General features: G+C 37.4%; 2 protein-coding genes across 4 annotated transcripts in view; one reads left to right on the top strand and one right to left on the bottom strand.

Moving 5' to 3' along the window:
- Positions 1–1,423: 1,423 nt before the first annotated feature.
- On the bottom strand, positions 1,424–13,980 carry trmt2a (tRNA methyltransferase 2 homolog A). Of its 3 annotated transcripts, none has more exons than XM_072664470.1 (13): positions 13,736–13,980; positions 12,824–13,222; positions 11,552–11,853; positions 10,787–10,895; positions 9,468–9,649; positions 8,629–8,743; positions 7,713–7,828; positions 7,519–7,630; positions 6,037–6,159; positions 5,649–5,724; positions 5,148–5,264; positions 3,631–3,727; positions 1,424–3,382 (listed from the first exon to the last, which is right to left on the bottom strand). In XM_072664470.1, exons 2-13 carry the CDS (start codon positions 13,214–13,216, stop codon positions 3,211–3,213), a joined length of 1,914 nt encoding a protein of 637 aa, XP_072520571.1. In that variant the 5' UTR covers positions 13,217–13,222; positions 13,736–13,980; the 3' UTR covers positions 1,424–3,210. The 3 variants fall into 3 exon arrangements, with proteins under 3 accessions (XP_072520571.1, XP_072520570.1, XP_072520569.1); XM_072664469.1 differs by lacking the exon at positions 13,736–13,980 and adding an exon at positions 13,614–13,705; XM_072664468.1 differs by lacking the exon at positions 13,736–13,980 and adding an exon at positions 13,426–13,510.
- Positions 13,981–14,197: 217 nt separating this feature from the next.
- atp6v0a2b (ATPase H+ transporting V0 subunit a2b) overlaps positions 14,198–26,402 on the top strand; it is a 31,384-nt gene continuing 19,179 nt past the window's right edge. The window contains exons 1-6 of the mRNA XM_072664412.1: positions 14,198–14,474; positions 18,643–18,721; positions 19,829–19,926; positions 21,001–21,138; positions 22,810–22,907; positions 24,427–24,553. Of these exons, the coding sequence (XP_072520513.1) occupies positions 14,358–14,474; positions 18,643–18,721; positions 19,829–19,926; positions 21,001–21,138; positions 22,810–22,907; positions 24,427–24,553 (657 nt within the window). The 5' untranslated portion in view covers positions 14,198–14,357. The remainder of the gene's footprint in view (positions 14,475–18,642; positions 18,722–19,828; positions 19,927–21,000; positions 21,139–22,809; positions 22,908–24,426; positions 24,554–26,402) is intronic.

The following is a 26,402-nucleotide window of genomic DNA, read 5'->3' as shown; positions in this document are numbered from 1 at the left end:
ATATGTATGTTAAAACTGTGAAGCTTTTAAAATGAGCTGTTTTTAATGGAAGAGCTTCACTTAAATGGTTCCAGAATAGATCAGATTATAATCATTCCTTTTCTCCCTCTGAAATCCCATCCAGCATTTTTACTATTATTATTTGCTCTGAGGTCAATATGAGCACTTTCGGTCTGGTGACACTTTAATTTTTGGTTTAAAAAAAAAAAAAAATTAAAAATGAAATAAAAATTGGTGAGAATCAGGATCAATTGAGATATAGGTAGGCGAGTAGAGGTGGTCCGATACCACCATCATGTCAGATACTGAAAGATCAAATAAAAAAAAAAATTACATTTTCTAAACAATCTACAATTTGTGCCATCGGCCAAAGAGTATCCAATTTTTTTTCTTTTTAATTTAATGTTTTTAGTTGAAGCTTTAAGGTCCAGTAAGACATTTTTAAAACATCCAGCATTTATTAGCAACTTGATTAGCAACCTGTGTGTAATTCATGAATCTAATCATTCAGGATGATTAGAGGTGGCCTGGTACCACGATCATGTCTGATATATATATTTTTTAAATGTTTCATTTGAAGTTTTTAATTGAAAAAATCCAATTAAAAGCTGTTTCAGAAAGAAATTGATAGAGAATCTGATCCTAATTATTTTTCTTCCATCAAAATCCCAGCCAGCATTTTCTGATTCAGGATGCAGAATTGAGGGTCAGGTGATTCCCACCTTGACCAGACCATCCTGTCTAATGCTGAAGTTAATTTACCTTTTAAACATTCACCTGATATGGATCCAATTCCTCTCCCCTCTTGTAAAATCTTTTGATTTGAAGATTTAATCTTAAAATATATATATATATATATATATATATATATTTTTTTTTTTTTTTTAAATCCGGTTCTTTACTTAAAATCCCATCCAGCATTTTTCTACTGCTGTGGGCCCGATGTCCCGTTTCTGCTGTTGATACTGAAAGACCTGGAGCAGTACCCAGCCCTCGGCACCGCGGTTCACTGTGATCTTGTGAAGTGCTTTTAGCTGGCCTGCTTTCCTGAATGTTTACTGCGTCTGTTCTCCGAACACGTCCCGGCTGTAGACGAGCACGAGGCTGCTGCTGCTGCTGCTGTTGTTCCGCAGGATAGAATCGCTTCGAATGTGCTTCTCGTTCTTCACTTCCACACATTACTGCCTGTCCCGTCCCGTCCTGTCCCGTCTGATCGAGTGTGTATTAGACGTGTGGAGAAGAACATCTGCTTTTATAACTCCCTCAGTTCAGTGATTATTATTATTATATATTCTTTTGGTTTGGCTAGAAGCAGCGCTGCCTAAAACATGGAAATTAAGTGACTCGTCATGTGACTTCTGATCGCTGACCAACAGTGATTTCTTTATGCAACTAAATAAACTTGTCATGACTGTAAACAGACTGGTCAGACTGCTTCACTTTTTATTTTTACTGCAAATAAGAAAAAGAAAGGTACAAAAAACAGAATTAGAATCGCTTTAACTGAGAGATGCTCAATGTCTGCCTCCAGAGGAACGTCAGGATCTACAACCTCGTCTTATTCAGTTTAACAAGGATTAAAAAACAAAAAAAAACAACCAATCAGCCACAACATTAGCACCACTAATCAATTAACACCACTAACCGGTGAGTCTTCATCTACAGTGGCTCCATAAAGGCAGAAGAAACTCTTTAAAACTCTTGATTTGAGAAAAAAAAACAAAACAATGAATAATGAGCTGGTGTCCCAATACTTTTGTCCGTATAGTGTACATTACACTGCGAATTAGTTTCTCCAGCTTTTACTGCTCCATAGTAGGCAGCGAGTGAACAGGCAGTTCCTAAAGGTGATGGAAAGAAGTTGAAGCACTGAGACACTTTGATAAACGTCTAGACGATGACTGGGTCATCAGAACATCTCCAGAACATCAGGCAGGTCTGCTGGACAACCGGTGCACCGAAGTCCGGGTCATTGATGCGATCCATAGAGAGAGGGCCCCACCTCTCAAAATCTGAAGGTCTTAAAGTCCATGCCTTAAATGGTCAGATCTGTTGTGGCAGCAGGAGAGTGCGCTCCTGAATATTAGGCAGTGGTGTTAATGTTATGGCTGATTGGTGTATACATCAGAATCAAACACAATACAGGCGTCAGAAGGGCTGTTTGGAGGAAATGCAGATAGAAGAAAGTTGCCCACTAGCCTATAGGACTCTCTAGAGCAGACCAACATCATGAAGCTATGGCCACCATGCTGCCTAATGCTGCCAGGCGTGGGCTAGAGGGGTATAAAGCCCCCCAGCATTGAGGAGCTGTGGAGCAGTGGAATGAGTGGGATCATCCTGATAACCTCCTGACCTCACCAACGCTCAGTCCTCACAGCAATCTAGTAGAAAGTCTTCTGCTCTGGACAGTAGAGACAGTTACTCCAACAAAAGCAGGAGAAACTCTTAAATTAAGATCTTTAATTTTAGAAGAAACAATGAATAATAAGCCGGTTTCCCAATACTTTTGTCCATATAGTGTACATTCTTAAATCTACTGTGTTTGCTTTAGACTTCAGCACTCTTCCGAGTCAATGTAGCCTATTTTAAATGCTATCTGGCTAATTAGCCAACCAGCTACAAAAGAAATAAAGGCGGCGGAGGTATCCAGGTGTTCGCTGTATCCAGGTGTTTCCCCAGAGGCTGTCTAAACCCCTGGACTTCAGTCAATAAGCAGATGAGCTTATAGGATCCAATAGGATCCATCATCTACCCAAATAAATCAAAAGGTCTCCCTGTGTTCTCCTGGTGCTTAAAAACATCCTTATTATTATTATTATTTTAGAAGCCAGTTGGCATCGAAACATCACTGTCATGCAAAAACCTTGTATCTCCATTTAGCCGTTTTTCACTTTTTGATATTAATATAAATCTGGCAGTTGTTCTTTACTTTGTATCTGAATTTCCTGCTGAATGGACCAATAGAAATGCTCCAAAATGACCTCGGATAAAATCCTTTTATATCCACTTCTAATAAAAGCCAAGAAGGTGTTTTGCTCCTCCTGTAAAGTTGCCGTCTTGGAGATGCAAGATTCTTGCATGACCGTGGCCAAGTTCAGCGTTCGCTCTCAGCACAGGGAAGTGACTGCATGGTAACGGCTAGAGTGTTCCTGCAAGTCCTACTTTCCGAAGTCCACCAGAACGAGAGCACACCAGCCCTCTGACTCGGCCTCAGTTCTCAGCGGTTTGCGGCTCGGCGCTGTTTGCGTGGGCGCTGTAGTCCACCCTTTCGAACAGCAGGATAGTTTCACAGTGCATGGTCTGGGGGAAGAGGTCCACCGCCATTGCCCTGACTGGACGGAAAGGGCTTCCTCGGACACGGTTGGAGGGAGCTCGGCAGAGACTGGGAGAGAGCAGAAAGAAGAGGAATTGGCCAGATGATACCAGAAGTGCACTCTGTGTAGATGTGGAACCAAAGCCCAGCCCAGTGAGATCAGAGATACCTCTGTCTCTCAGTGCTGATCAGACACCCAGATGTTTAAATATGATCCCACGACAGCGAGAAGCCAGGTGCACACAGACTGTGTAGAGAGTGAGAGTGTGTGTGTGTGTGTGTGTGTGTGTGTGTGTGTGTGTATAGTGTTTACTTACTCAACAAAGTTGTTCATGGCTGCTTTAGCGTTGCACGCTACGTACACCAGCCTCTTCAAGTGCTCCGCCTTTCTGATCGCCAGGATGACTTTGGAATCTAATCAGAACCAAACATTAATTCAGTACTAATTTATACGTCCTTAAAATTCATAGGCTCACATCTATATGCTCTCTCTCTCATATATATATATATATATATATATAGATAGATAGATAGATAGATAGAGAGAGAGAGAGAGAGAGAGAGAGAGAGAGAGCCTGTGCTGATTCACGGATTATGCATTAATAGTTGTATGCTTTATGTAAATTTACTGATTATTGCCTTTATTGGTCACATCCAAATTCAAAGAGCCCATATATACATATACATTACAGGGGGGGGGGTGTTAAAAAAATAAATAAATAAATAAATGTGTCAAGTCAATGATCCAACATTTTCATGATGATCATAACATACTCTGTATCCTAGAGAAGGATTCGTTTGACAATAGTATGACAATATTATATCAATTGCAAATTCAAAAATACTATGTGCAATTAAGAGTCATTTGCAATAACCTGTAAATAATATTGTTATTGCTTTTTTAATTCTTATTTATATTGAGTATATGGTGCAAATTATTTATCTACATTTTTGTATCTGAGTGTCTTGCTATGCCTTTCTGCTGTGACACTGAGAATTTCCCCACTGCAGGACTAATAAAGGATTATCTTATCTTATACATTAATAAAGTCATATATAAACATGCATTTCTGATCAAATTTGATTCATTCTTCAATTTAAATAATTTCAATGAATGATAATTCAACCTGTCAACATCATCCATCAAAGTCAGTGGGCGGGTCTAACGCTCTCTACCTCAATTCTGGTTAACTGGCTGGATTGCACAGTAAGTTAAAGTGCTAAACAGTTAAATCAGGAATTTTATTAAAATATTAATTATTTTTATTATTAAATATTACCAATGCATTTTGCAATGAAAAGGATCACATACAATTATTTAAATAGATCATTTAAATTGTATTTTCAAATGAAACATTTAATTATTTAATGAATTCCCATTTGATCATTATTTACTTGGTTATGTGTATTAAATGTAATTGAAATATTGTTTAAATTGAATTTTTTTTTTTTTTTAATATTTTATTTTTTTTTATTGAAAGATATTTAGCATATATAAATATATAATATAAAAAATGCCCCTGGTTGCTATGTCATAGAAAATGAGAACAGTGAGGAATTACGGTTTGTAAAGGAAGCAAAAATTTTGTTTGGCATTATTTGACAGGTCACCCCCTCCCTGCACCCCCTCCTTGCACCCCCTCCTTGCACCCCCTCCTTGCACCCCCTCCTTGCACCCCCTCCCTGCACCCCCTCCTTGCACCCCCTCCTTGCACCACCTCCCTGTACCCCCTGCGATGTGCGGACTGTGCAGCAGTAATCTAAATGAACAGCGCTGCAGAAGTAATGATCTAGTAGCAGCAGTGCTGGCAGTAGCAGTATTCTCGGGACTTACGGAGTCCTGCTCTCGGAGGATCCACGATAGCAGTAACGTTAGGAGAAACTACAGCGTTGAGCACGGTGGGGAAGATGTCCTCAGCTTTGCCACAGTGGAACTCTATGTTGGTCAGGTCTGACAAAACAAGGCGGTTTGAAGGTAAAACAGCTGTGTGTGAAAAAACTCCTGTCTGCAGCTTTTAGTTATTTTAATTATAGAGGGGAAAATATATAAAATAAATAAATAAAATAAAATAAAATAAACATTTAATTTAATTTAATTTAATTTAATTTAATTTAATTTAATTAAAAAAAATCAGAGGGAAAAATATATTTAATAAATAAAATAAAATAAAATAAAATAAAATAAAATAAAATAAAATAAAATTTAATTAAATTAAATTTAATTTAATTTAATTTAATTTAAAAAAAAACAGAGGGAAAAATATCTAAAATAAATAAAATAAAATAAAATAAAATAAAATTTAATTTAATTTAATAAATCACAGATGTGTCCTACTGTTGGCTTTGGCGTTCACTTTGGCGTCCTCCACAGCTTCCTGACAAAGCTCGATTCCAATCACCTTCTTCACTCTCTGGTGGAGACAGCAGACCAGTTGGAATATCGGCAGTGTGTTTACGGTTAAGGGTGTAACAGCTGGAAACCTCTGTAATTCCCAGAGTCTGAGAAGTCTTCATGCACTGATATTAGAATAAACCTTTGTTTATTAAATGTGCAAAATTATCTTTATTTAGGCTGGACTAAGAGGCTCCACTGCAGCTGGAGAGGTTCCTCGGGACCTCAGTGAGGAACCTTCACTCCTGCCGTTCTTTCACTGAAGGGATGATACGTCTACTCGGAATTTTACCCACACAAAAGTCTAGCTGGTTTACAGGTGGGAGTTTACCTTGGCCAGAGAGATGCCGATGGTTCCTGTTCCACAGCAGACATCCAGAACGGTGCTCTCGAGGTCCAGCTGTGCCCACTCACCCACGGCGGAGTACAGCACCTCTGCAGCCAGAGTGTTCGTCTGGAACAGGGGGAAGCAGACCATGAGCACCACAGTCATCAGAGAGTAGTACGATTATACAGCCACACACACACACACACACACACACACACACACACACACACACACACACACACACAGAGTCAAACTAATTCAATAATAAAAATAAATTTATTATTTTATATTAATATTAATAAATATTAAAGCAATAATGCTAACAGTAATAATAAAAATAGGAATATAGCAATACTAACATCAATAATAGTAACATTAATACTACTACTAATACTAACACCAATAATAAGAATAATAATAATAATATTCATAAATATATATATATATTTTTTTACAAAGAACATTTTTGTTTGCAGACCTTTAATAAATATCAGGATTTAGAGCCGCCAGTCGATTATATTATAAGTCAGAGTTGGTATTTGTATTGGTACAATTGGTAAAGATACTTAAAAATCTGGTATCGATATCAGAAAGGATGGTGGTATTGGTACATAATAATAATAATAATAATAATTTATTATTATATATCAATACTACTACTACTACTAATAATAATAATAATAATATGCATATTATACTAATAATATAAATTCTACTACTACTACTACTAATAATACTATGAATATAAATACTACTACTACTACTAATAATAATAATATCATATTAATAATGACTACTACTATTACTACTACTACTACAAATAATAATAATATGAATATTATACTAATAATATAAATTCTACTACTACTAATAATAATACTACGAATATCAATACTATTACTACTACTACTAATAATAAGAATATATCACTACTACTACTTCTAATACAAATAATAATAATAATAATAATAAGAATATTATATATCAATACTACTACTACAAATAATAATAATATGCATATTATACTAATATCAATACTACTACAACTACTACTACTACTACTAATAATAATAATATGAATAATATCATATTAATAATTACTACTAATAACAACAATAACAATATGAATACTACTCCTACTACTAATATGAATATTATATTAATAATATCAATACTACTACAACTACTACTACAAATAATAATAATAATATGAATATTATACTAATAATATCAATACTACTACTACTACTACTACTACTACTAATAATAATAATAATAATAATAAAAATATAATAATAGGTTGACTAAAATATTGAATTCATGAATCATTTTAAATTACAGCTTTATAAAATGATTTAATATTCAAAAGTCCCACAGCAGCCTCTACTGTGATCTATGGAATAGTTAGAGTAGTGTGCAATCCAGCTTATCTGGAGGGCAAGAAAAAGGAACACTGGACTACCCCTCAACGTTCTGGAGATGTACCTGGAAGAAGGAGTGAGGAGAAATGCGGAATTTCAGGCCAAGCAGCTCCTCGTGGATCCACTCATCACCGGCCACCAGCTCGCACGGCAAGTCCTCCGTCCCCGCAGACGTCCTGTTGGGTGTGAAGCCGTCAGTAACGAAGGCGAAGGTGAAAATCTCCACCCAGCTGTAGAGCCTCTGTTCACCGCTCTTACCTCTGTCCCATTCTCACAAAGTGTAGGGACGTGATTCCACTGTCTTTCCCGGCTCCATCCGTGAAGTACTGTCCCAAAGACGTCTTCAGGGACTCGATCTTCTCTTCTGGAAGTTTCTACGTTGGAATGATCAGAATCTGAATCAGGATCAGTTCGATTCAGATGAAGAACTTTTACCTGTATAGTTTTAAATGATCCACTTTCCAAATACACTATATTGACAAAAGTATTGGGACACCGCCTCATTCATTGTTTCCTCTGAAATCAAGGAGTTGATCCTGCTTCTGTTGGAGTAACTGTCTCTACTGTACAGGGAAGAAGACTTTCTACTAGATTTGGGAGGAGCATTGCTGTGCGGATTTGATTGCATTCAGCAAAAACAGCATTAGAGAGGTCAGGACGTTGGATGGATAATCGCCACCCCACCGCATCATCCCCAACCTCTCAACATTATTGGATGGAGCACCACCATCCATCATTCCACTGCTCCACAGCTTAATGCTGGGGGGCTTTACACCCCACCTCTAGCCCGCACCTGGCATTATTAGGCAGCATGGTGCCAATAGGGTCATGATGTTGATCTGCTCCAGAGAGTCCTATTCTATTGGCAGGGACTAGATGACTAGACTAGTCTTGGTCAGCATCTGAATGCATTCACTAGAAGGGGTGTCCACAAATATTTGGACACATAGGATAAAGTCTTCCCTTTGCAGATGCAAGCATAGAAAGCCTGGGTCAGAGCGCAGAGTCAACCACGCTCCAGCCCCCTTTGGAGAGGAGAGGTTAGGGGCCTTGCTCAACAGTGGCAGCTTTGCAGACATGGAGATCGACCCCACAACCCTGTGGTCGATAACCCAGTGGCAGAGCAGAGCCACGCTGCCACTGTACATTCACACCGCCCAGCCCTGTCTGCTACCTGTGGGTTGAAGAAGACCATAGCCATGATCTGGTTGGTCCTGCTGGTCCGCACTGTGAGCTGCCTCCAGTGGCCCTCGTAGGTCTCCGGACTGTAGACGGCATATGGAGTCGTCCTGCAGAGACATGGCACAAAACGTCAGTGAGGATCCGGACGTACGGATAAAGCTCCTGCCACTGCCAGGCATCCAGTGGGGATCTGCTGTGATGCTCAAGCAGCAGCTGGGAAAGATGTAGCTGACTGGCATCATGTTTATCTTTAATAATACACATATACACAACACTACATGGACAAAAGTATTGGGACACCTACTCATTAAATGTCCAGATGTTTGAGAACACCCCTTCTAATGAAGAATGCATTCAGCTACAAATGCACACACACAGCTTGTTTATTCCCTGTAGAGAAGTACAGCCAATAGAATAGGACTCTCTGGAGCAGATGAACATGAGTCTATTGGCACCATGCTGCCTAATAATGCCAGGCGTGGGCTATAGAAGGGTGTAAAGCCCCCCAGTATTGAGCTGTGGAGCAGTGGAAGAACATGTGTTGAGGTGTTCTCTGGAATGATGGTGGAGCTCCATCTAATGCTTTTGGGATGAGTTGGGGAGTTGGAGATCATGAGGTGGGGTGATGATTGTCCAAAATCTTGTAGAAAGTCTTCTTCTCTGGACAGTTACTCCAGTTACTCCAACAAAAGCAGGATTAGCGGTTTTTAATACCCTTGCTTTACAAAAAGACAATGAATGAGCAGGTGTCCCAATACTTTTGTCCATATAGTGTATTATGTATGCATTATAAAATCAGGTGATATTGAATATAATGTAAATATAAAGTACCTGATGTAATCCTGGAACGCCTGGACGACCCTGATGGCCTCTTTAGGGGTGTGGACCGTGTCCGAGGGGCTCACGACCGCACAGGAGCCGCCCTTGTACTTGCCCAGGCGAAAGCCCACGGTCTTATCCTCTCCATCTGCTCCCATTCCGATCACAAACTCACACTTGTTGCGATATTCCGTCTGCAGGTTAAACAGCCCCAGTTCAGCCAGACTGTGTTTAATCATTTCATCTGAAGGACCAGTTACCCGATCCCCATGGGGCATGGGGCATAAAGGCATGGTAGGGGGGGGGGAGTAGGTCTAAATTGCGATCTAAATTGGTGAGAAAATGGGTACAAAAAATCTAAAAAAATAAAAAAAAGTTTGTGGTGATCGGATCAAGTTCGGATTTCATTTGTCTAAGTGACACCCCTGCACAAACCACATCTGGAGGTGGTCAGAGCCGGAGCTCGTCCACATTATAATACAAGTGTAACTGGAATGCATTTGGTTTGGGTTTCCTGTGATCGGATTCCATCAGGCAATCGGAAATTACTGTGCATCTCTCTCTTGCCCTCGCCGTCTATTTTCCGATAGAGCCGTTACAGGAATGTGAGAACCAGCTACTGTTCCACAGCGTTGTAGAAGAACCCCCACCGTTCCTCTAAACTGTCCCAGAGTTTACAGGAAGTAAAGCAGATGTCGGATCAATTTTACAGGTGAAAGTAAAATCGGATCTGATCTGATCTGACTGGAGACGCATTTTACTGATGAGCGTGAACAGATTCTGCTCAAAGTAGATCAAGATACGATCCGGGTTTATTTACATTTACATTTACGGCAAATAGCAGACGCTCTTCTCCAGAGCGACGTACAAAAGTGCTTCACTATTTACTTAAGAAAAACCTCAGCTAGTTTAAATAGACTAAAAATTTAAAGATCCTCTAATCTTAGACTCTACTAAACACAAGTCAGTAAGGAGACCATAATACTCTTCTCTTCGCCTGAGTACTCTCAGAAGAGGAGGGTCTTCAGTCTGGGTTTGAGGACAGCGTGCGTTGGACACCCAGGGGAAGTTCGTTCCACCACTTCGGTGCAGGACAGTAAAAAGTCTGGACGCTCGTCTTCCGTGGATCTTAAAGGATGGCGGGTCTCGGTGCAGATCAGGCTTTTGACCATCACCATCAAGTACGGAGGGGCTCAGGTTCACACCGCATGTCATCGTTTATATATTCTTACAGGCTGGATCACGGAACATTTTTAGTGCATTAAATCACATCGCCATCGCGGACCAGTGGACCTCAGAGGGAAAAGAAGTGAAAAAGGAGGAAGCGGTACCTGCTGAGGTGAGGGTCTGATGGCCTCCAGTGGGCAGCACATGTTTTTGTTCTTCTCCTTCTGGACGAACAGCCAGGGAAGCATCGCCTTATTGCTGTTCCCGATCTCCCTGAATACATACAGAGCAAGAGAACAGCAGAGAGAAGCTCAGAGAGAGCAGAGAGACTCGTTTATCAGCCTCCTCCTCTCAGGACACAGGACAGGACCTCAGGACTGACCACCACAGAGCAGACTGTAGTATTTTTTATGGGTGGTGGGTCAGCATTCTCAGCACTGCAGGGACACTGACTGACCTGGTGGTGGAGAGTGTGTTGGTGGTGTGTGTTGGGCTGGTGGTGGTACGAGTGGATTGGACGCAGCAGTGCTGCTGGAGTGCTTAAACACTGTGTCTCTGTGTCCACTCACTGTCCACTCTCTGTTAGACACTCCTCCTACCTAGCTGGTCCAGCTTGTAGATGAAGGTTCATCTGCTGGTCATCCTCTAGTCCTTCATCAGTGCTCACATGATTGCTGGTTGGTGGACTGTCCAGCAGCTGAGAATGCTGACCCACCACCCATAAAAATACTACAGTCTGTCCTGTGGTGGTCAGTCATGTGAGGTCCTGAGCACTGAAGAACACACAGGGTGAGAGGAGGAGGCTGATAACAGATGGAGCCAGTCTGGACTTATAGATCTACACAGTGCTGCATTATGGTCAGTGGAGCTGATCAGATGGACAGTGAGTGTAGAAACAAGTGGTGTTAATGTTATGGCTGATACTTTACCTGGCCAGCCTCTGCAGGACGGCCTCCACTTCTTGCTCCTTCCTCCTCAGCTGCTCGTCGTAGGGCACGTTCCACAGAGGGGTCACAGCCTTGGCGATCTGGACGCTAAGCGGCTCCTCGTCCTCCGCGTCCTGCTCGTCCGCGGGGCGCTTGGGGGCGGGCTGCCCGCCGTCCACTGCTCCCTCGTCCTGCTTGCGCTTCCTGATGATGGGGTCAGCTTTGGGCTTGGCCAGACGCACACTCAGAACCTTGCCTTTCCACTGCATGCCGTGCACCAGCTTCATGGCCTTGTCTCTCTCTTCCTTTAATACAAGAGTCAAGCTTCAGAACTGCCAATAGAATAGGACTCTCTGGAGCACATAAACCAACATCCACCTATTAACACCATGCTGCCTAATAACGCCAGGCGTGGGCTATAGAGGGGTATATATAAAGCCCCCCAGCATTGAGGAGCTGTGGAGCAGTGCAGGAACTGTGTTCTCTGGAATGATGATGGTGGAGCTCCATCCAGTACTTGGGATGAGTTAGGGGAGCTCTTGTCGCTGACTACAATCAAATCCTCACAGCAATGCTCCTTTAATATGCTTTAATATGTGTAAACATATTACTCAACAACTTCTATTCTGATTGGCTGCTTTGATTGTGCCTCATTAATACACAGTCTGGGCCTGAAACACCCCTTATAGCTGGAGAGTGAGTGGGCGGGGCCTGATGGACGTCACTTCAACGCTTATATGTTCATATTAAGCTATTTTTTATACAGTGCAGGGTTTTCACTCCACGGGCATGCACTGTTCTTCATACTTTCAGTGTAGGAATACTTATTTTCTTAATAATTTCATTATTAATTATTAGATTAGTATCTGTATTAGTATTATCCTATAGTGTGCTAATTGCGTTATGCTGCTGGATGTTAAATTTCTTTTAGGATCAATAAAGTATCCATGTATAAATGTGTAAAATGTAGAAACTAATGTAAATAAGCCTTTGCTCGCTGTTCATCCCCACGCTGTATCTTTAAGACTAATGTATGCAAATAAGCTCCCTAGTCCCGCTGAAACACTCCTTATAACTTACCTTCAGGGTGAATGGGCGGAGTTACAATGCTGGGCATATGTAAATGTGTTGTGACATCACAAAAACGATGCACATTAAAGTTTGCACAGCCTAATAAATAATACATATATATAATATATATAATAAAAATAAAATAATAAATAAATAAATACCTATGTTTACATATTAGCCCCTTAAAAGACGTGGCACACACACCTGATTCTTAAAAGTGACGAAGGCGAAGGTCTGCCTCCCAATAATCTTGATCTTGTGAGGGTTGAGGCCGTGCTTGTTCAGGAACTTCTTGAGGTCATTGAAGCCGATGTACTTGGGCAGATTCTGGATCTCCACCTTGAAGATCTCCGAGGTGAAGAGATCCTCTTTGATGTAGCGGTAGACACTGGACTTGCTGCCCTCCTCTTCCTCCTCCTCCTCATCTTCTTCTCCTCCTCCTCCTCCTCCTTTGTCTTCTGGAACAGGCTGATCATTCTGGTTGGGTTCCATCATCAGCTCAGGTCCAGGCTTGGATTCTGGTTCAGGGTCCTTTTTCATAGGGACTGAATAATCAGTTGGGGCGGTGGTCTCAATGTCTAGAACTGCTTCTGCCATCGTGATCTGAGAACATGTGAGAATTAGGACATTTTAATAGATTTATACACATATATATTTTTATAACATTTAACACATTTATGAAATATGGACCCTACTTCCATATATGGACCTGGTAGCTCTAGCCAGTACACAGTGCCTAAGCTGGCCTTAGCTTCTTGAACATCTGCATAACTACTGCATACAGAAAACATGCCAAACCAACCAACCTGATCTCTCCAAGCTTCTCACAATGCTAGTAGAGTTTCTGCCACAGTACACAAGCAAGCTGCCATTTTGCACTCATACAAACCCACGTGTGCAGAACACATCACAGCAGATCGGCGAAAAAATAAATAATAAATAAAATAAAAATAAATAAATCGCACCAATTCAGTTCACGCGTTTGAATATTTACCTTCTTTTTTTGGACTCGGAGCTACTAAACTATTTTATGGTAGTCAGAAGCACGTTAATCCAACCCCGAAGCACATTTCCAGCCGAACTTTTATTTTGGAAACTTCAAAATAAAAGTCTTACCGCTGTTTCCGGACAGCTTAACTTTATGTGGCTGCGAAGTTTCAGAAGCGCTGACAAGGCTGGAGGAGCTAATAGAGCAAAGAATATCGATCATTTATGAATTATCTGGCGTTTGTAAATTATATCGACAGCTGCTGCTTATGTAGAAAGCCCTGTTTTAATATTAGCTAGCTGGATGTAGCTAGTTAGCCAGCGCTGGCTAGCTGGCTATGCTACACTCGAAGCCTATCAGCGTTAGCCAGCGAGGCAGCTGCAGCTAAATAATTATAATAATAATAATAATTATTATTATTATTATTATTATTAGATAATACGAGTGTTTAATGACCGAATTTTGAGCTGAAATCGTCAGTTTTTATTTATTGGTGTTTTTAGGCTGAAGCTGGTGGTCAGAGCAGGAGGAGGAGGAGGAGGAGGAGGGGGAGGGGGGTAGACACGTCATTGGTAAGGGGAGCCGGAGGGAGCAGGTAGCTGGACAGGGTCGGACAGGGTCGGACAGGGTCGGACAGGGTCGGACAGGGTCGGACGGGGGAGTTTTATCGGATATATCGGATATTCTCTCGCTCCAGCTCGCAGAGAGCAGACTTCTGAGCCGGGAGAGAAAGCAGCTGCTCGGCTGGAAATGGGCTCCCTGTTCCGGGGTGAGGAGATGTGCCTGGCGCAGCTGTTCCTGCAGTCCGGCTCGGCGTATGACTGCATCAGTGAGCTGGGAGAGCTGGGGCTGGTGGAGTTCAGGGATGTGAGTGAGCTGCGGGATACTTACCTACTCTAATACAGCTTCATTATCTACTTAGGCTTTTTAGTTAAGTATCTTCAATATAAGAGAAATATCTCCTAAAATATGTCTTTAAATATTGTTATATATATTTTTCTACTTTTCTATAGATTTTGGAATCTATTTTGGCTTTTTAATTAATTATCTTTCATTAATTATCATTAATATAAATTAATATAAGATAAATATCTCGTGAAATATGTCTTTAAATATTGTTATATATATATTTTTCCATATCAACCAGCTATACTGTGATATTTCTCTACTTTTCTATAGATTTTTTTTTATCTATTTTGGCTTTTTAATTAATTATCTTTCATTAATTATCATTAATATAAATTAATATAAGATAAATATGTCTTTAAATATTGTGATATATATTTTTTTCCATATCAACCAGCTATACTGTGATATTTCTCTACTTTTCTATAGATTTTTTTTATCTATTTTGGCTTTTTAATTAATTATCTTTCATTAATTATCATTAATATAAATTAATATAAGATAAATATCGTACCTCGTAAAATATGTTTTTAAATATCGTGATATAATTTTTTCCATATCGCCCAGCTCTACTGTGATATTTCTCTATAGCTTTTTTTTTTAATCTATTTTGGCTTTTTAATTAATTATCTTTCATTAATTATCATTAATATAAATTAATATAAGATAAATATCGTACCTGGTAAAGTATGTTTTTAAATATCGTGATATAATTTTTTTTCAATATCGCCCAGCTCTACTGTGATATTTATCTACTTTTCTATAGATTTATTATCTATTTTGGCTTTTTAATTAATTATCATTAATAAAAATTTAAATAAATATAAGATAAATATCGTACCTCGTAAAATTTGTTTTTAAATATCGTGATATAATTTTTTCCATATCGCCCAGCTATACTGTGATATTTCTCTACTTTTCTATAGATTTCTTATCTATTTTGGCTTTTTAATTAATTATCTTTCATTAATTATCATTAATATAAATATAAATGAATATTACGATAAATATCGTACCTCGTAAAATATGTCTTTAAATATTGTGATATTTTTTTCCATATCACCCAGCTCTACTGTGATATTTATCTACTTTTCTACAGCTTTATTGCTTATTTTGGCTTTGTAATTAGTTATCTTTAATTTATTATCTCTGTTAATGAACTGGAACAGGGTAGATATTTGAGCTGGGCAATACAACAATTTTTTTTTTATCGTATTGTGATAAATATTGTTATCGTGGTTCACAATATGCTTTTATGAGCGTATCGTGAATATCGTCATATTGTTTTTATATATATATATATCTGTCATCATATTTTATTTATATTATTATTATTATTATAAGTTTAAGTATTTTAAGTCTTATTTAATTCAATAGAGTGAAGCATATTTGGAGTATAAATCACAGTATTACAATTTCTCTTGTATTTGAGTGTACATTTCTAAGGTTCGTGTGATTTTGAGAAGTGAAAACCTCTCTCGTAAATTTTTCCACCTCTCTTTATCCCTGAGAATTACTCCGGCTGTTTGTTCCTTCCCTTTAAGACCGAGATATACAAATGACCTCTGTTCTGACTTGCTGCCCTGACTCGTAACCCATTAATAGGCCTTCAGCTTCAGCAGGAATAGGTGGGGCTGAGCTGCTGAGTGTTGATTGTGTGTGGGTGTGGGTGTGGGTGTGGGTGTGGGTGTGTGTGTGTGTGTGTGTGTGGGTGTGTGTGTGTGTGTGTGTGGGGGGGTGGGTGTGTGTGTGGGTGTGGGTGTGTGTGTGTGTGTGGGTGTGTGTGTGTGGGTTCTCGCTTCGTTGAAGTGACGTCCAGAAGGACCCGCCCACTCACACTCTGGTCAGTTATAAGGGGTGCTTTAGGCCAGACTGAGGCACAATCAAAGCAGCCAATCAGAACAGAGGTTATTTACACACATTAAAGGCACAGTAATGAGAAACAGTCTGTTTGATTATTAAGGGAAGATTAGAGGTTAAAAATTGTCCCACATGCAGTCTAATGCAAAAGTTTGGGGACATACGTTGAGGACAGGTGAGGCAAAATGCAGGTAAATCTCAAATCAGATCTGATGAGACGACACTGTTACCTGCAAGTGGTCAGATCGGATTTGCATGTCTGGACATTGTGAACCGATGTTGGTGTTGTGGTAAAGGCGTAGGCGCTAACGAGCTGCTTTCAGCGGATAAAGAATCTGGGGAATCTGATTTGAGCGGCAACGTCAGTACAGATCTGATTGAAATCGCATTTCAGATCTCCTCCAGATGGGGTTTGGATCCGATTTCTTGTGGCTTTTGTCAGTCCAGACCATCAGATCAGAAATCAATCTGGAGACTGTCTAGATATGCCATCAGATCAGAAATCAATCTGGAGACTGTCTAGATATGCCATCAGATCAGAAATCGGATTCTGAACATAGCCTTAGTGAACTGATACACCATAGAAGATCAACCTCAAATAGACCTTTTAGACTTTTCAGATTTTAGCTGGAATTTACACTTTCTCTTTACTTCAAATATTTTTTTTTTTCTGTTTAATAAATTAATAGATATAATAAAAAGAAAGACAAAAAAAATCATTTTTTAAATATGTATTTAATACGCCTTTATTTGCATTTTGTCTAAATGGTGAAATATTGTGATGAATATCACAATAAATAAATTGTAAAATATGTCTTTAAATATAGTGATATAAAATCTTTCCGTATCGCCCAGCTCTACGTGATATTTACCTGCTGTTTTTTTCTGTAGCTTTATTGCTTTATAGCTTTTTGATGAATTCTCAGTGTTAATTAATTTTATGAGTTTTATGTTTTATTTGTTTTATCGATTTATTTATCATCTGCACGTTTATCTTTAACCTTTAGATCTTTACTTCAGATCTTTTTTCAGTTTAATATATTGTTAAAAAAGAAAAACAACAAAAAACATAATGTATTTAATATGCCTTTACTTTTGCACACGTCCTGATCGTCGGGGAAGCCCACAGTGCAGAATTTACTTGATTTAATTTACTTGATTTAATGAAATTAGCGATTTTTATTTTCTATTCAGAATCAGAAATTCAGAAATTCGAAAATTGCAGTTACAGTTGTAACTGTGTGCAAGAATAAACACACTATAAAATAAAAAGAAACTATAAAATAAAATTAAAAACAAAGACAGAAATAAAAAATGACAATAGATTTAATAAAAAGATTTAATAAAAAAATTAATAGATATAATAAAAAGAAAGACAAAAAAAATCATTTTTTAAATATGTATTTAATACGCCTTTATTTGCATTTTGTCTAAATGGTGAAATATTGTGATGAATATCACAATAAATAAATTGTAAAATATGTCTTTAAATATAGTGATATAAAATCTTTCCGTATCGCCCAGCTCTACGTGATATTTACCTGCTGTTTTTTTCTGTAGCTTTATTGCTTTATAGCTTTTTGATGAATTCTCAGTGTTAATTAATTTTATGAGTTTTATGTTTTATTTGTTTTATCGATTTATTTATCATCTGCACGTTTATCTTTAACCTTTAGATCTTTACTTCAGATCTTTTTTCAGTTTAATATATTGTTAAAAAAGAAAAACAACAAAAAACATAATGTATTTAATATGCCTTTACTTTTGCACACGTCCTGATCGTCGGGGAAGCCCACAGTGCAGAATTTACTTGATTTAATTTACTTGATTTAATGAAATTAGCGATTTTTATTTTCTATTCAGAATCAGAAATTCAGAAATTCGAAAATTGCAGTTACAGTTGTAACTGTGTGCAAGAATAAACACACTATAAAATAAAAAGAAACTATAAAATAAAATTAAAAACAAAGACAGAAATAAAAAATGACATATAAATTATCTAAATATGTGTAAATATATGATGGTGGTAATACCTGTGATAAATATAGAAAGTTATTGCACACATTAAATTTAAGTACAGTACTATTATTACAGTAATATTAATAATAATTACTATTATGATTGCACCTGACAGTATAACACTAATTTGAATATTGCACAGATGAACATAGTAACATGGTTATGTTATGAGCTATAACGTTGTTATTGAAAACGGTCAGTTTAATGGAAACGCTGAATCTGAATGACTCTGAATGTTTATTTTTTTCAGCTGAACCCGAGTGTGAACACCTTCCAGCGCAAGTTTGTCAACGAGATCAAGAAGTGTGAGGAGATGGAGAGGATCTTGGGTAATGAAGTTTCTTTGTTGTAAAACAAATTAGTTGCACCGATCCTAGTTTTTCTGTCCCAATACCAATACACATACATAAACTTTAACGTGTCGGCCGATACCCGGTACCGTTCCGATACCACTGCTAAATTAATAAACCTGATACCTCACCATGTGGGCCTAGAATACTGTCAGTGCGGGAATGGGGTTCAGTAGATGAATCGGCCTAATTATCTGTCAGCATCGGGCCGATATCAGATCAATTTTTGGATCAGTGCATCCCTAGTACCGAAGCTCAGTATCGTAGAATATTGTGTCAGTTAAGAGATTTCATAGCTAAACGACTATATTTATGTTATATTTATATTTTATATGTTATATTTTTTACTTTTGCACACGTCCTGATCAGTAGATTATGGGGACGTCAGGGAAGCGACGTTAAATAGTCCTTTACTGGCTGATGTGGTGATCAATTCTGGATATATAAGTATTACCCTATAAGTCTGTTGTGATACAGTCTGATAACTCTTTATTATTCAGGTAATTTTCTATTTAAAATTTTTATTTATACTCTTAGAACAATATATATACTAATAAGAATAATAATATAATTTATTGATTATTATTTATTAAGATTATTAGATAGATTATTAATAATATAATATAATAATCTGTCCTCTGTGGTTACACTTGTTAAATTCAAACAGGTATAAATAATATATATTTTTTATTACCTATATATACAAATAATATCATATATTATTTATATATCACCTACAGCTGATATGCAGTATAGAAGATAATTATATGGTTATGAGAGAGTATTTTATTATTATTATACAATATTATATTGTAAATGATTAATACTGTAATATTAACAGGGTGTGGAGCTCTCTGGTTCTGGTCTTTGTTTATTACCACCATTTGTTACCAATTTATTTATATATTACTTTTATATATGACTCATAAGAGAGACTTATGTTATCATACTAAAAGAGAGTTTGGATTAGTACCAGTACTCTTCTAGCTGGCACTTCTCATAGCTATTCTGGAAACAGGGAGTTTGTACTGTGTTAATGTGTGTGTGTGTGTGTGTGTGTGTGTGTGTGTGTATGTGTGATTACAGTATATCTTCTGAGGGAAATTAAGAAAGCTGACATAGCCCTGCCTGAGGGCGAGGTGAACCCAGTGGCGCCATTACCCAAACATGTGATGGATATAATGGTAGGACTGCATTCATCCCCTAACAGAGTTTTTATTGGGAGTCTCTTAATGTTGTACCTTGTTCTTAGTTTTAGTACACACCTTCTTATTCAATGCGTTTTCTGTATTTTCATGACTATTTACATTGTACATTCCCACTGAAGGCATCAAAACTATGAATGAACACATGTGGAGTTCTGTACTTAACAAAAAATAACTGAAAACATGTTTTATATTCTAGTTTCTTTTTTAAAATAGCCACCCTTTGCTCTGATTACTGCTTTGCACACTCTTGGCATTATATACTGTGTGTGTGTGTGTATGTATATATATATATATATATATATAATCATTCATATTATTATATTATGTCAAATATTTAATATATAATACGAATATATTGAAATTTGTAAATGTCCTGTTCACACTTCAATCCAGATAAAGAAACTAAGCCTGCTGGAAATTAATTGCTTTAATGTCAACATAACTAGTTCATTTACATATATTTGCCTATTCAGCCTACATTACTCTAGCTGCTCTACTGCATACTGAAGTTATAGGAAGTGTTTCAGCCTGTATGGCATTTTTAGCGAGGCAGCCAATCACAATAGAGCTCATTTACCTAAAAACTAATAAGGACTGTTTTTCTGTGCCTAAACAGGGAACAAAAAGTTAGACATGGGCCCATTATGATTTAATCCGTTTATTTATTTTATGTATTTTAATCGTTAACTTTTATTATTGTGTATGTATTTATTTTAGGTCGTATTATTTATTATATATATATATATATATATATATATATATATATATATATATATATATATATATATATATATATATATAAATAATATATAAATGATATATATATATATATATATATATATATATATATATATATATATATATATATATATATATATATAAATAATATATAAATGATTGTTATTATTATTATTTACATTTATTTTTGGCTTACTTTCATATTTCTGTTGATTTCTAAGAAAAGAAAAACAAATGTAATAATTAATAATGAAATTTATTAATTTATGAGTTTTGCAAAACTGACATTAATTTTCGTAATCTGGATTTCAGGAGCAGCTTCAGAGGCTAGAGTTGGAGCTGAGTGAGGTCACCAGGAACAAAGAGAAGCTCCAGAAGAACCTTCTGGAGCTGACCGAGTACACACACATGCTGCGCATCACACGCAACTTTGTACATCGCAATGCAGAGGTGCGTCCTGTCCCGTCCCGTCCCGTCCCGTCCCGCCCCATCCAGTCAGCCCAAAACATACTTCAGCTCTGAACAGGCACTAAATGAGACACCCGCCCGTGTGTTGGGGAGTGTTCAGTAATGCAGGCTGACTGTAGGTTCAGTCGACATGCAGCCTGTATTCTGGAAGCTGTGTGGAGAGAGCGTGGGTGGTGGGTGGGCCTGTATTAGACAGGTAGGGGTAGAAGACCTATGAGAAGTCGGTGCTTGTGGTTAAGAAGGACTGAGGTTGGATGGGGAAGGGCATTGCATATGCTGATGGAGCTGGCAGCACTGAGCATGCACCAGCAGTGCCAGTGGGGCTAGGTACATCCTTGGCCACCAGGGAGGCCACTGTGGGTCTCCAGTTCTGAAGCTGGCTAAGTGATAGTTCTGTGGAGTGTAGTGGGCGGAGGGAATAGGCTGGGCTCTGACCCCAAGTATTGGGTGCAGGATTTTGTCAGGGTCCTCTGTCTGTGCTTGCGAAGGTCCGTGACCAGTGATGTAAAGAGGTGAGCCACTCTTCTCCTATGTGCTTCAGGGAGCCGTGTAGCTGATTCTCTTTCAGGATGAAGATAGAGAACAGGCGAGCTTGAGGAATGTGTGGTCACATGGTTTTCTACTGCTGCTCAGGGCAGCCAGTCCTTCTTCTCTAATCAGCTTATCTCCTCACCTCCCAGAAATCCTTTCATTTTAGCTTTTAACTGCACTCCTCTGTCTGCTGACCAGTATTGCTGATCGCAGATTAATGGGTGCTGGTGAATCATCAGCACCTGAGTCTCCTTTATTATGTGGGCACAGTTTTAGATGCCAATTTAGTGCCACTGGAATCCCAATGAGAATATAACCTGTTCACGCACAGACGGCTTCTTTTAAGAAATAATATTAATTTCATTTATTTATTCATTTATTTATTAATAATAAATGTATTATTTATTATGTATTCATGACCTTAGGCCCTTAGTCTAGAATTACTGGCCCAGCGACTAGTTTAAGGTAAATAAGTAAGTAAATAAATTCTATTTTAGCAAATAAATAAATAAATATAAGATAAAAAATATATTATATGGATTCCCAATTTGAACTTAAATACACTTAAATATGTAAATGTATATGAGTATATAAATATAATAATATAAATAAAATGTATATATATATATAAACATAAGATGTGGCTTTAAGCAAGTCATGTGTAGTCATGCTATTCGTCTCCGTGGCATTCATTCATTTATTTATTTATTTATTTATTTATTTATTTATTGCTTATTATTTAAGTGCTTATTGAGCTCATGACCATAGGCCCTTAGTCTACAATTACTGGCCCAGTGACTAGTTTATAATAACCTCCCTGGTAAGTAAATCAAATCTATTTAGTAAATAAATAAATATACAATTTTTTATTATGTAAATTTGATTAGTTATTTATTATATTTAGTTATATAATTTTTTTGTATTTTGATATCATTTGGGTCTTACGTAACATGCAATATTACAATAAATAAAAAAAGCAGGAGTTACAGCCTTTAAATTAGTTAAGTGTTGTGTGTAAAAGGACAGTGTTGGGTGTCTTGGGAAACTCTGAGAAGTGTCCCGCAGGATGACCTCACGCTGCATCCTGTGTGTGTGTCTGTTTTGTGGTTGTTGTGTAAGCAGAGGGAGCCGGTTCGGCCGCAGTATGAGGAGTTCCCGTTCTTGGAAAAAGACGTCCTGATGGACTACAGCAGCATGCAGAGGCTCGGGGCCAAGCTGGGGTGAGCAGCGTTTATCCTGGGGGGCGTTCAGAGGTTAAGATTCGGCTGCTGTTTAAGCAGATGATTAATTTAATTATCGCACTGATGTTGCAGAGGTCTTCAGTGACTCAGATACGCCTCACATATCACACACACTTGGCTTTAAAGGGTTAACTTTGAATGGAAATCATTTTGGAGCGTTTCTATTGGTCCATTCATCATGACCTTCTGATATACTGTTAAAAGTAGAAGACCCCTGAGGAACTTTAGGAGGTTCTTCAGTTCTTTTAAATACAATAATAATAATAATAATAATAATAAATAGAATAAATGTAAGAAAATACGCATTTAAAACCAGCCAGACCTTCAAAAGGTTCTTCAAAGCACCTTACTGTACACTTTACTGTACACCTGCACTCCTGGACACTACTGACACTTAAATACCAGTCTATGCATATGTATTCAGTATTGTATCTGTCTGCTTCATTCCTTCTTCTTTATAACTGCACTGCATTTCATCTCTGGCTGGTTTTAAATGCATATGTTTTACATTTATTCTATTATTTTTTATTATTATTATTATTATTATTATTATTGTAATTATTGTATTGTATTACTGTGCTGTATTGTGCAACTGCTACTGCCTGCTAACTTTCCTTTGGGATCATTAAAGTATCTGTCTGTCTCTATCTATCCATCTGTCTGTATGTATATATCTCTGTCTCTATATCTCTCTCTGTCTGTCTGTCTGCCTATCTAGTTAGCTGTCTGTCTGTCTGCCTGTCTATCTAGTTAGCTATCTGTCTTTCTATCTAGCTGTCTGTCTGTCTGTCTAACTGTCTGTATAGCTAGCTATCAATCTGTCTGTATGTCTGTCTAGCTAGCTGTCTGTCTGTCTGTCTAGCTATCTATCTGTCCATATATCTAGCTAGCTATCAGTCTGTCTATCTAGCTATCTGTCTATCTTTCTGTCTAGCTAGCTATCTATCTGTCCATATATCTGTCTGTCTGTATATATCGCTGTCTGCCTGTCTATCTAGCTATTTATCTATTTATCTGTATATCTAGCTATCAATCTGTCTGTATGTCTATCTCTCTGTATATCTTTATGTCTTCTGTCTGCCTACCTGCCTGTCTATCTGTCTCTGTCTGTCTGTATATCTGTCTGTCTGTCTTAGAGATCCCTCCACAGTTTGATGAACCTCTAAAGGTTCCTCAAGGGTCTCCTGTGTTTATCAGTGTGCAGTATGAAGAACTGTCGTATTTATTTAAAGTCAGAAAGTAAAAAGAAGATAGAGGAATTTTGCATGACCTAAACGGTCTGTTAGTAAACAGGTGATTTAGTTGAATAAGTAAGAATTTATTTGCTGAGACTAATATAAAATTAACTGAAAATTAAAAAATGGAATTGAATTTGTACCAGAAATTTTTACTCAAAATTGTAAATTTGTGTGAATCTTCATTTTTAATATTGTTGATCTCTCCCACGACTTCTAACTCGTTTGTGTGTGTGTCTGTGTGTGTGTCTGTGTGTGTTCAGCTTTATCTCGGGCCTGATCCAGAGAGCGAAGATCGAGGCGTTTGAGCGCATGCTGTGGAGAGTGTGTAAAGGCTACACAATCCTCAGTTACGCAGAGATTGATGAATGCCTGCAGGATCCCTACACTGTAAGTCCCGCCTGAATCACTGAGGGGTGTCTGAAGTACGAAAGAAAGGGGAGTTCTAATGTACAGGACCAGTCAAAAGTTTGGAAACACCTTCAATCCAGCGTTTTGTGGTTATTTTACAATTTTCCATTGTAGATGAATACTGACGTCGCCCAGACTATGAAGAAAAGCATATGGAACAACCCAGAATAGGTTTTCTATTTTAGATTCTTCTAAAATATAAAATTGGAAGCTCTTGCTTAGATGACAGCTGTGACTGGTCCAGAGTTCATTAGTGCTTAGTAATTTTGAATTTTTCAACTAAGTAAAGCCAAACTACAGTCCGTCAGTACTTTAAGAAAGGAAGGTCAGCCGAGTGCAGTCGCAAAGACCATGAAGCATTGCGAAAAACCCGGCTCTCATCAGGACCGGCCCAGGAAAGGAAGACCCGGAGTTACCTCTGTTACACAGGATAGGTTCGTCAGAGTTACCAGCCTCAGAAATGTAACAGCACCCCAGATAACAGCCCATTTCACTGCTTCACACAGTGTTTTGGTTTGTTTCACACTTATAAGTTTACTGCACGATTCCTTATGTGTTCCTTCATAGTCTGGGTGACTTCAGTGTTCATTTACAATGTAGGGGAGGGGGGGGGGCATTGACTGAGAAGATGTGTCTAAACTTTTGTTTGGTACTGTATTTAAATAATTGTGTATTATTTTAAAGTGTTTATTTTCTACAGCGAACACACAACTGCACATTTTTGTACACAGTTTCTGTTTTAGTTCATTTAAAATAAAAAATATGGTATTGACCAAGGTTATGTCCTAGTTCATGTTTCAATATATCAACATGAATTTATTTTCAATCTGTTTAAATTATTAAAATTATTATTAAATAAATGGTAACTGTGTCAAATACAATTACATGTGTTGTTGATTTTCTGAGTAAGTGACCATAATCCTAAAAATATCAACCTAAATATGTTTTTTCTGCCAGATTGTATGTGTCTAAACTTTTGACTGATACTGTATTTAAATAATTGTATAGGTGTAGATTCTACAGAGAACACACAACACACATTTATGTACACAGTTACTGTTTATTTAGTTAATTTAAAGAAGACTTTTGTCCTTGTTCATGTTTCAATATGACATGAATTCATTTTCAGTCTGCTTAAATTTTTAAATTATTATTAAATAAATGGTAACTGTGTCAATTACAATCTTGCAGAAATCCATATTTAGGTTGATATCTTTAGGATTTGGTCACTTACTCATAGAAAATCAACAACACAGGCAATTGTATGTGTCCAAACATTTGACTGATTGTATTTAAATAATTGTATAGGTGTAGATTCTACAGAGAACACACAACACACATTTCTGTAAACAGTTACTGTTTATTTAGTTAATTTAAAATAAAAAATGTGATATTGACACAGGTTATGTTGTTGAAACTCGTTCATGTTTAAATACAACAGTTTATTTTCAGTCTGTTTAAATTATTAAATTATTATTAAATAAATGGTAACTGTGTCAATCACAATCTGGTGGAAAATCCATATTTAGGTTGATATCTTTAGGATTTGGTCACTTACTTACAATTACTTTTGTCATTGATTTTCTATGAGTATCGGGTGTCCAAACTTTGGACCAGTTTAAATATTAAAGAAATGTTGCACACAGTTACTGTTCATTTAGTTAATTTCTATAAAATAAATAAATAAATAATAAATACCCAAGTAAAACCCGAAATGTGGTATTTATGTTCAGTCTGTTCAAATTATGAAATAAATGGTAACTGTGTCTAAAATCTGCAGAAATATGAAAATTCCATATTTAGGTTGATATCTTTAGGATTTGATTAG

The sequence above is a fragment of the Salminus brasiliensis genome, chromosome 20 (assembly GCF_030463535.1).
Source record: "Salminus brasiliensis chromosome 20, fSalBra1.hap2, whole genome shotgun sequence".
Taxonomy (NCBI): Eukaryota; Metazoa; Chordata; class Actinopteri; order Characiformes; family Bryconidae; genus Salminus; species Salminus brasiliensis.
The sequence above is the reverse complement of the archived record's forward strand: the minus strand, read 5'-3'. Positions and strand labels throughout refer to the sequence as shown.

Excerpts from the sequence above, each read along its gene's own strand:
- trmt2a (XM_072664470.1), bottom strand. The coding sequence starts at position 13,216 with ATGGCAGAAGCAGTTCTAGACATTGAGACCACCGCCCCAACTGATTAT. Across the intron at positions 5,725-6,036 it reads TCGGCATCTCTCTGGCCAAG|AGAGTGAAGAAGGTGATTGG; the intron begins GTAAACTCCCAC and ends TGTCTCCACCAG. Across the intron at positions 5,265-5,648 it reads AGTGAACGCCAAAGCCAACA|ACCTGACCAACATAGAGTTC; the intron begins GTAGGACACATC and ends TTGTTTTGTCAG.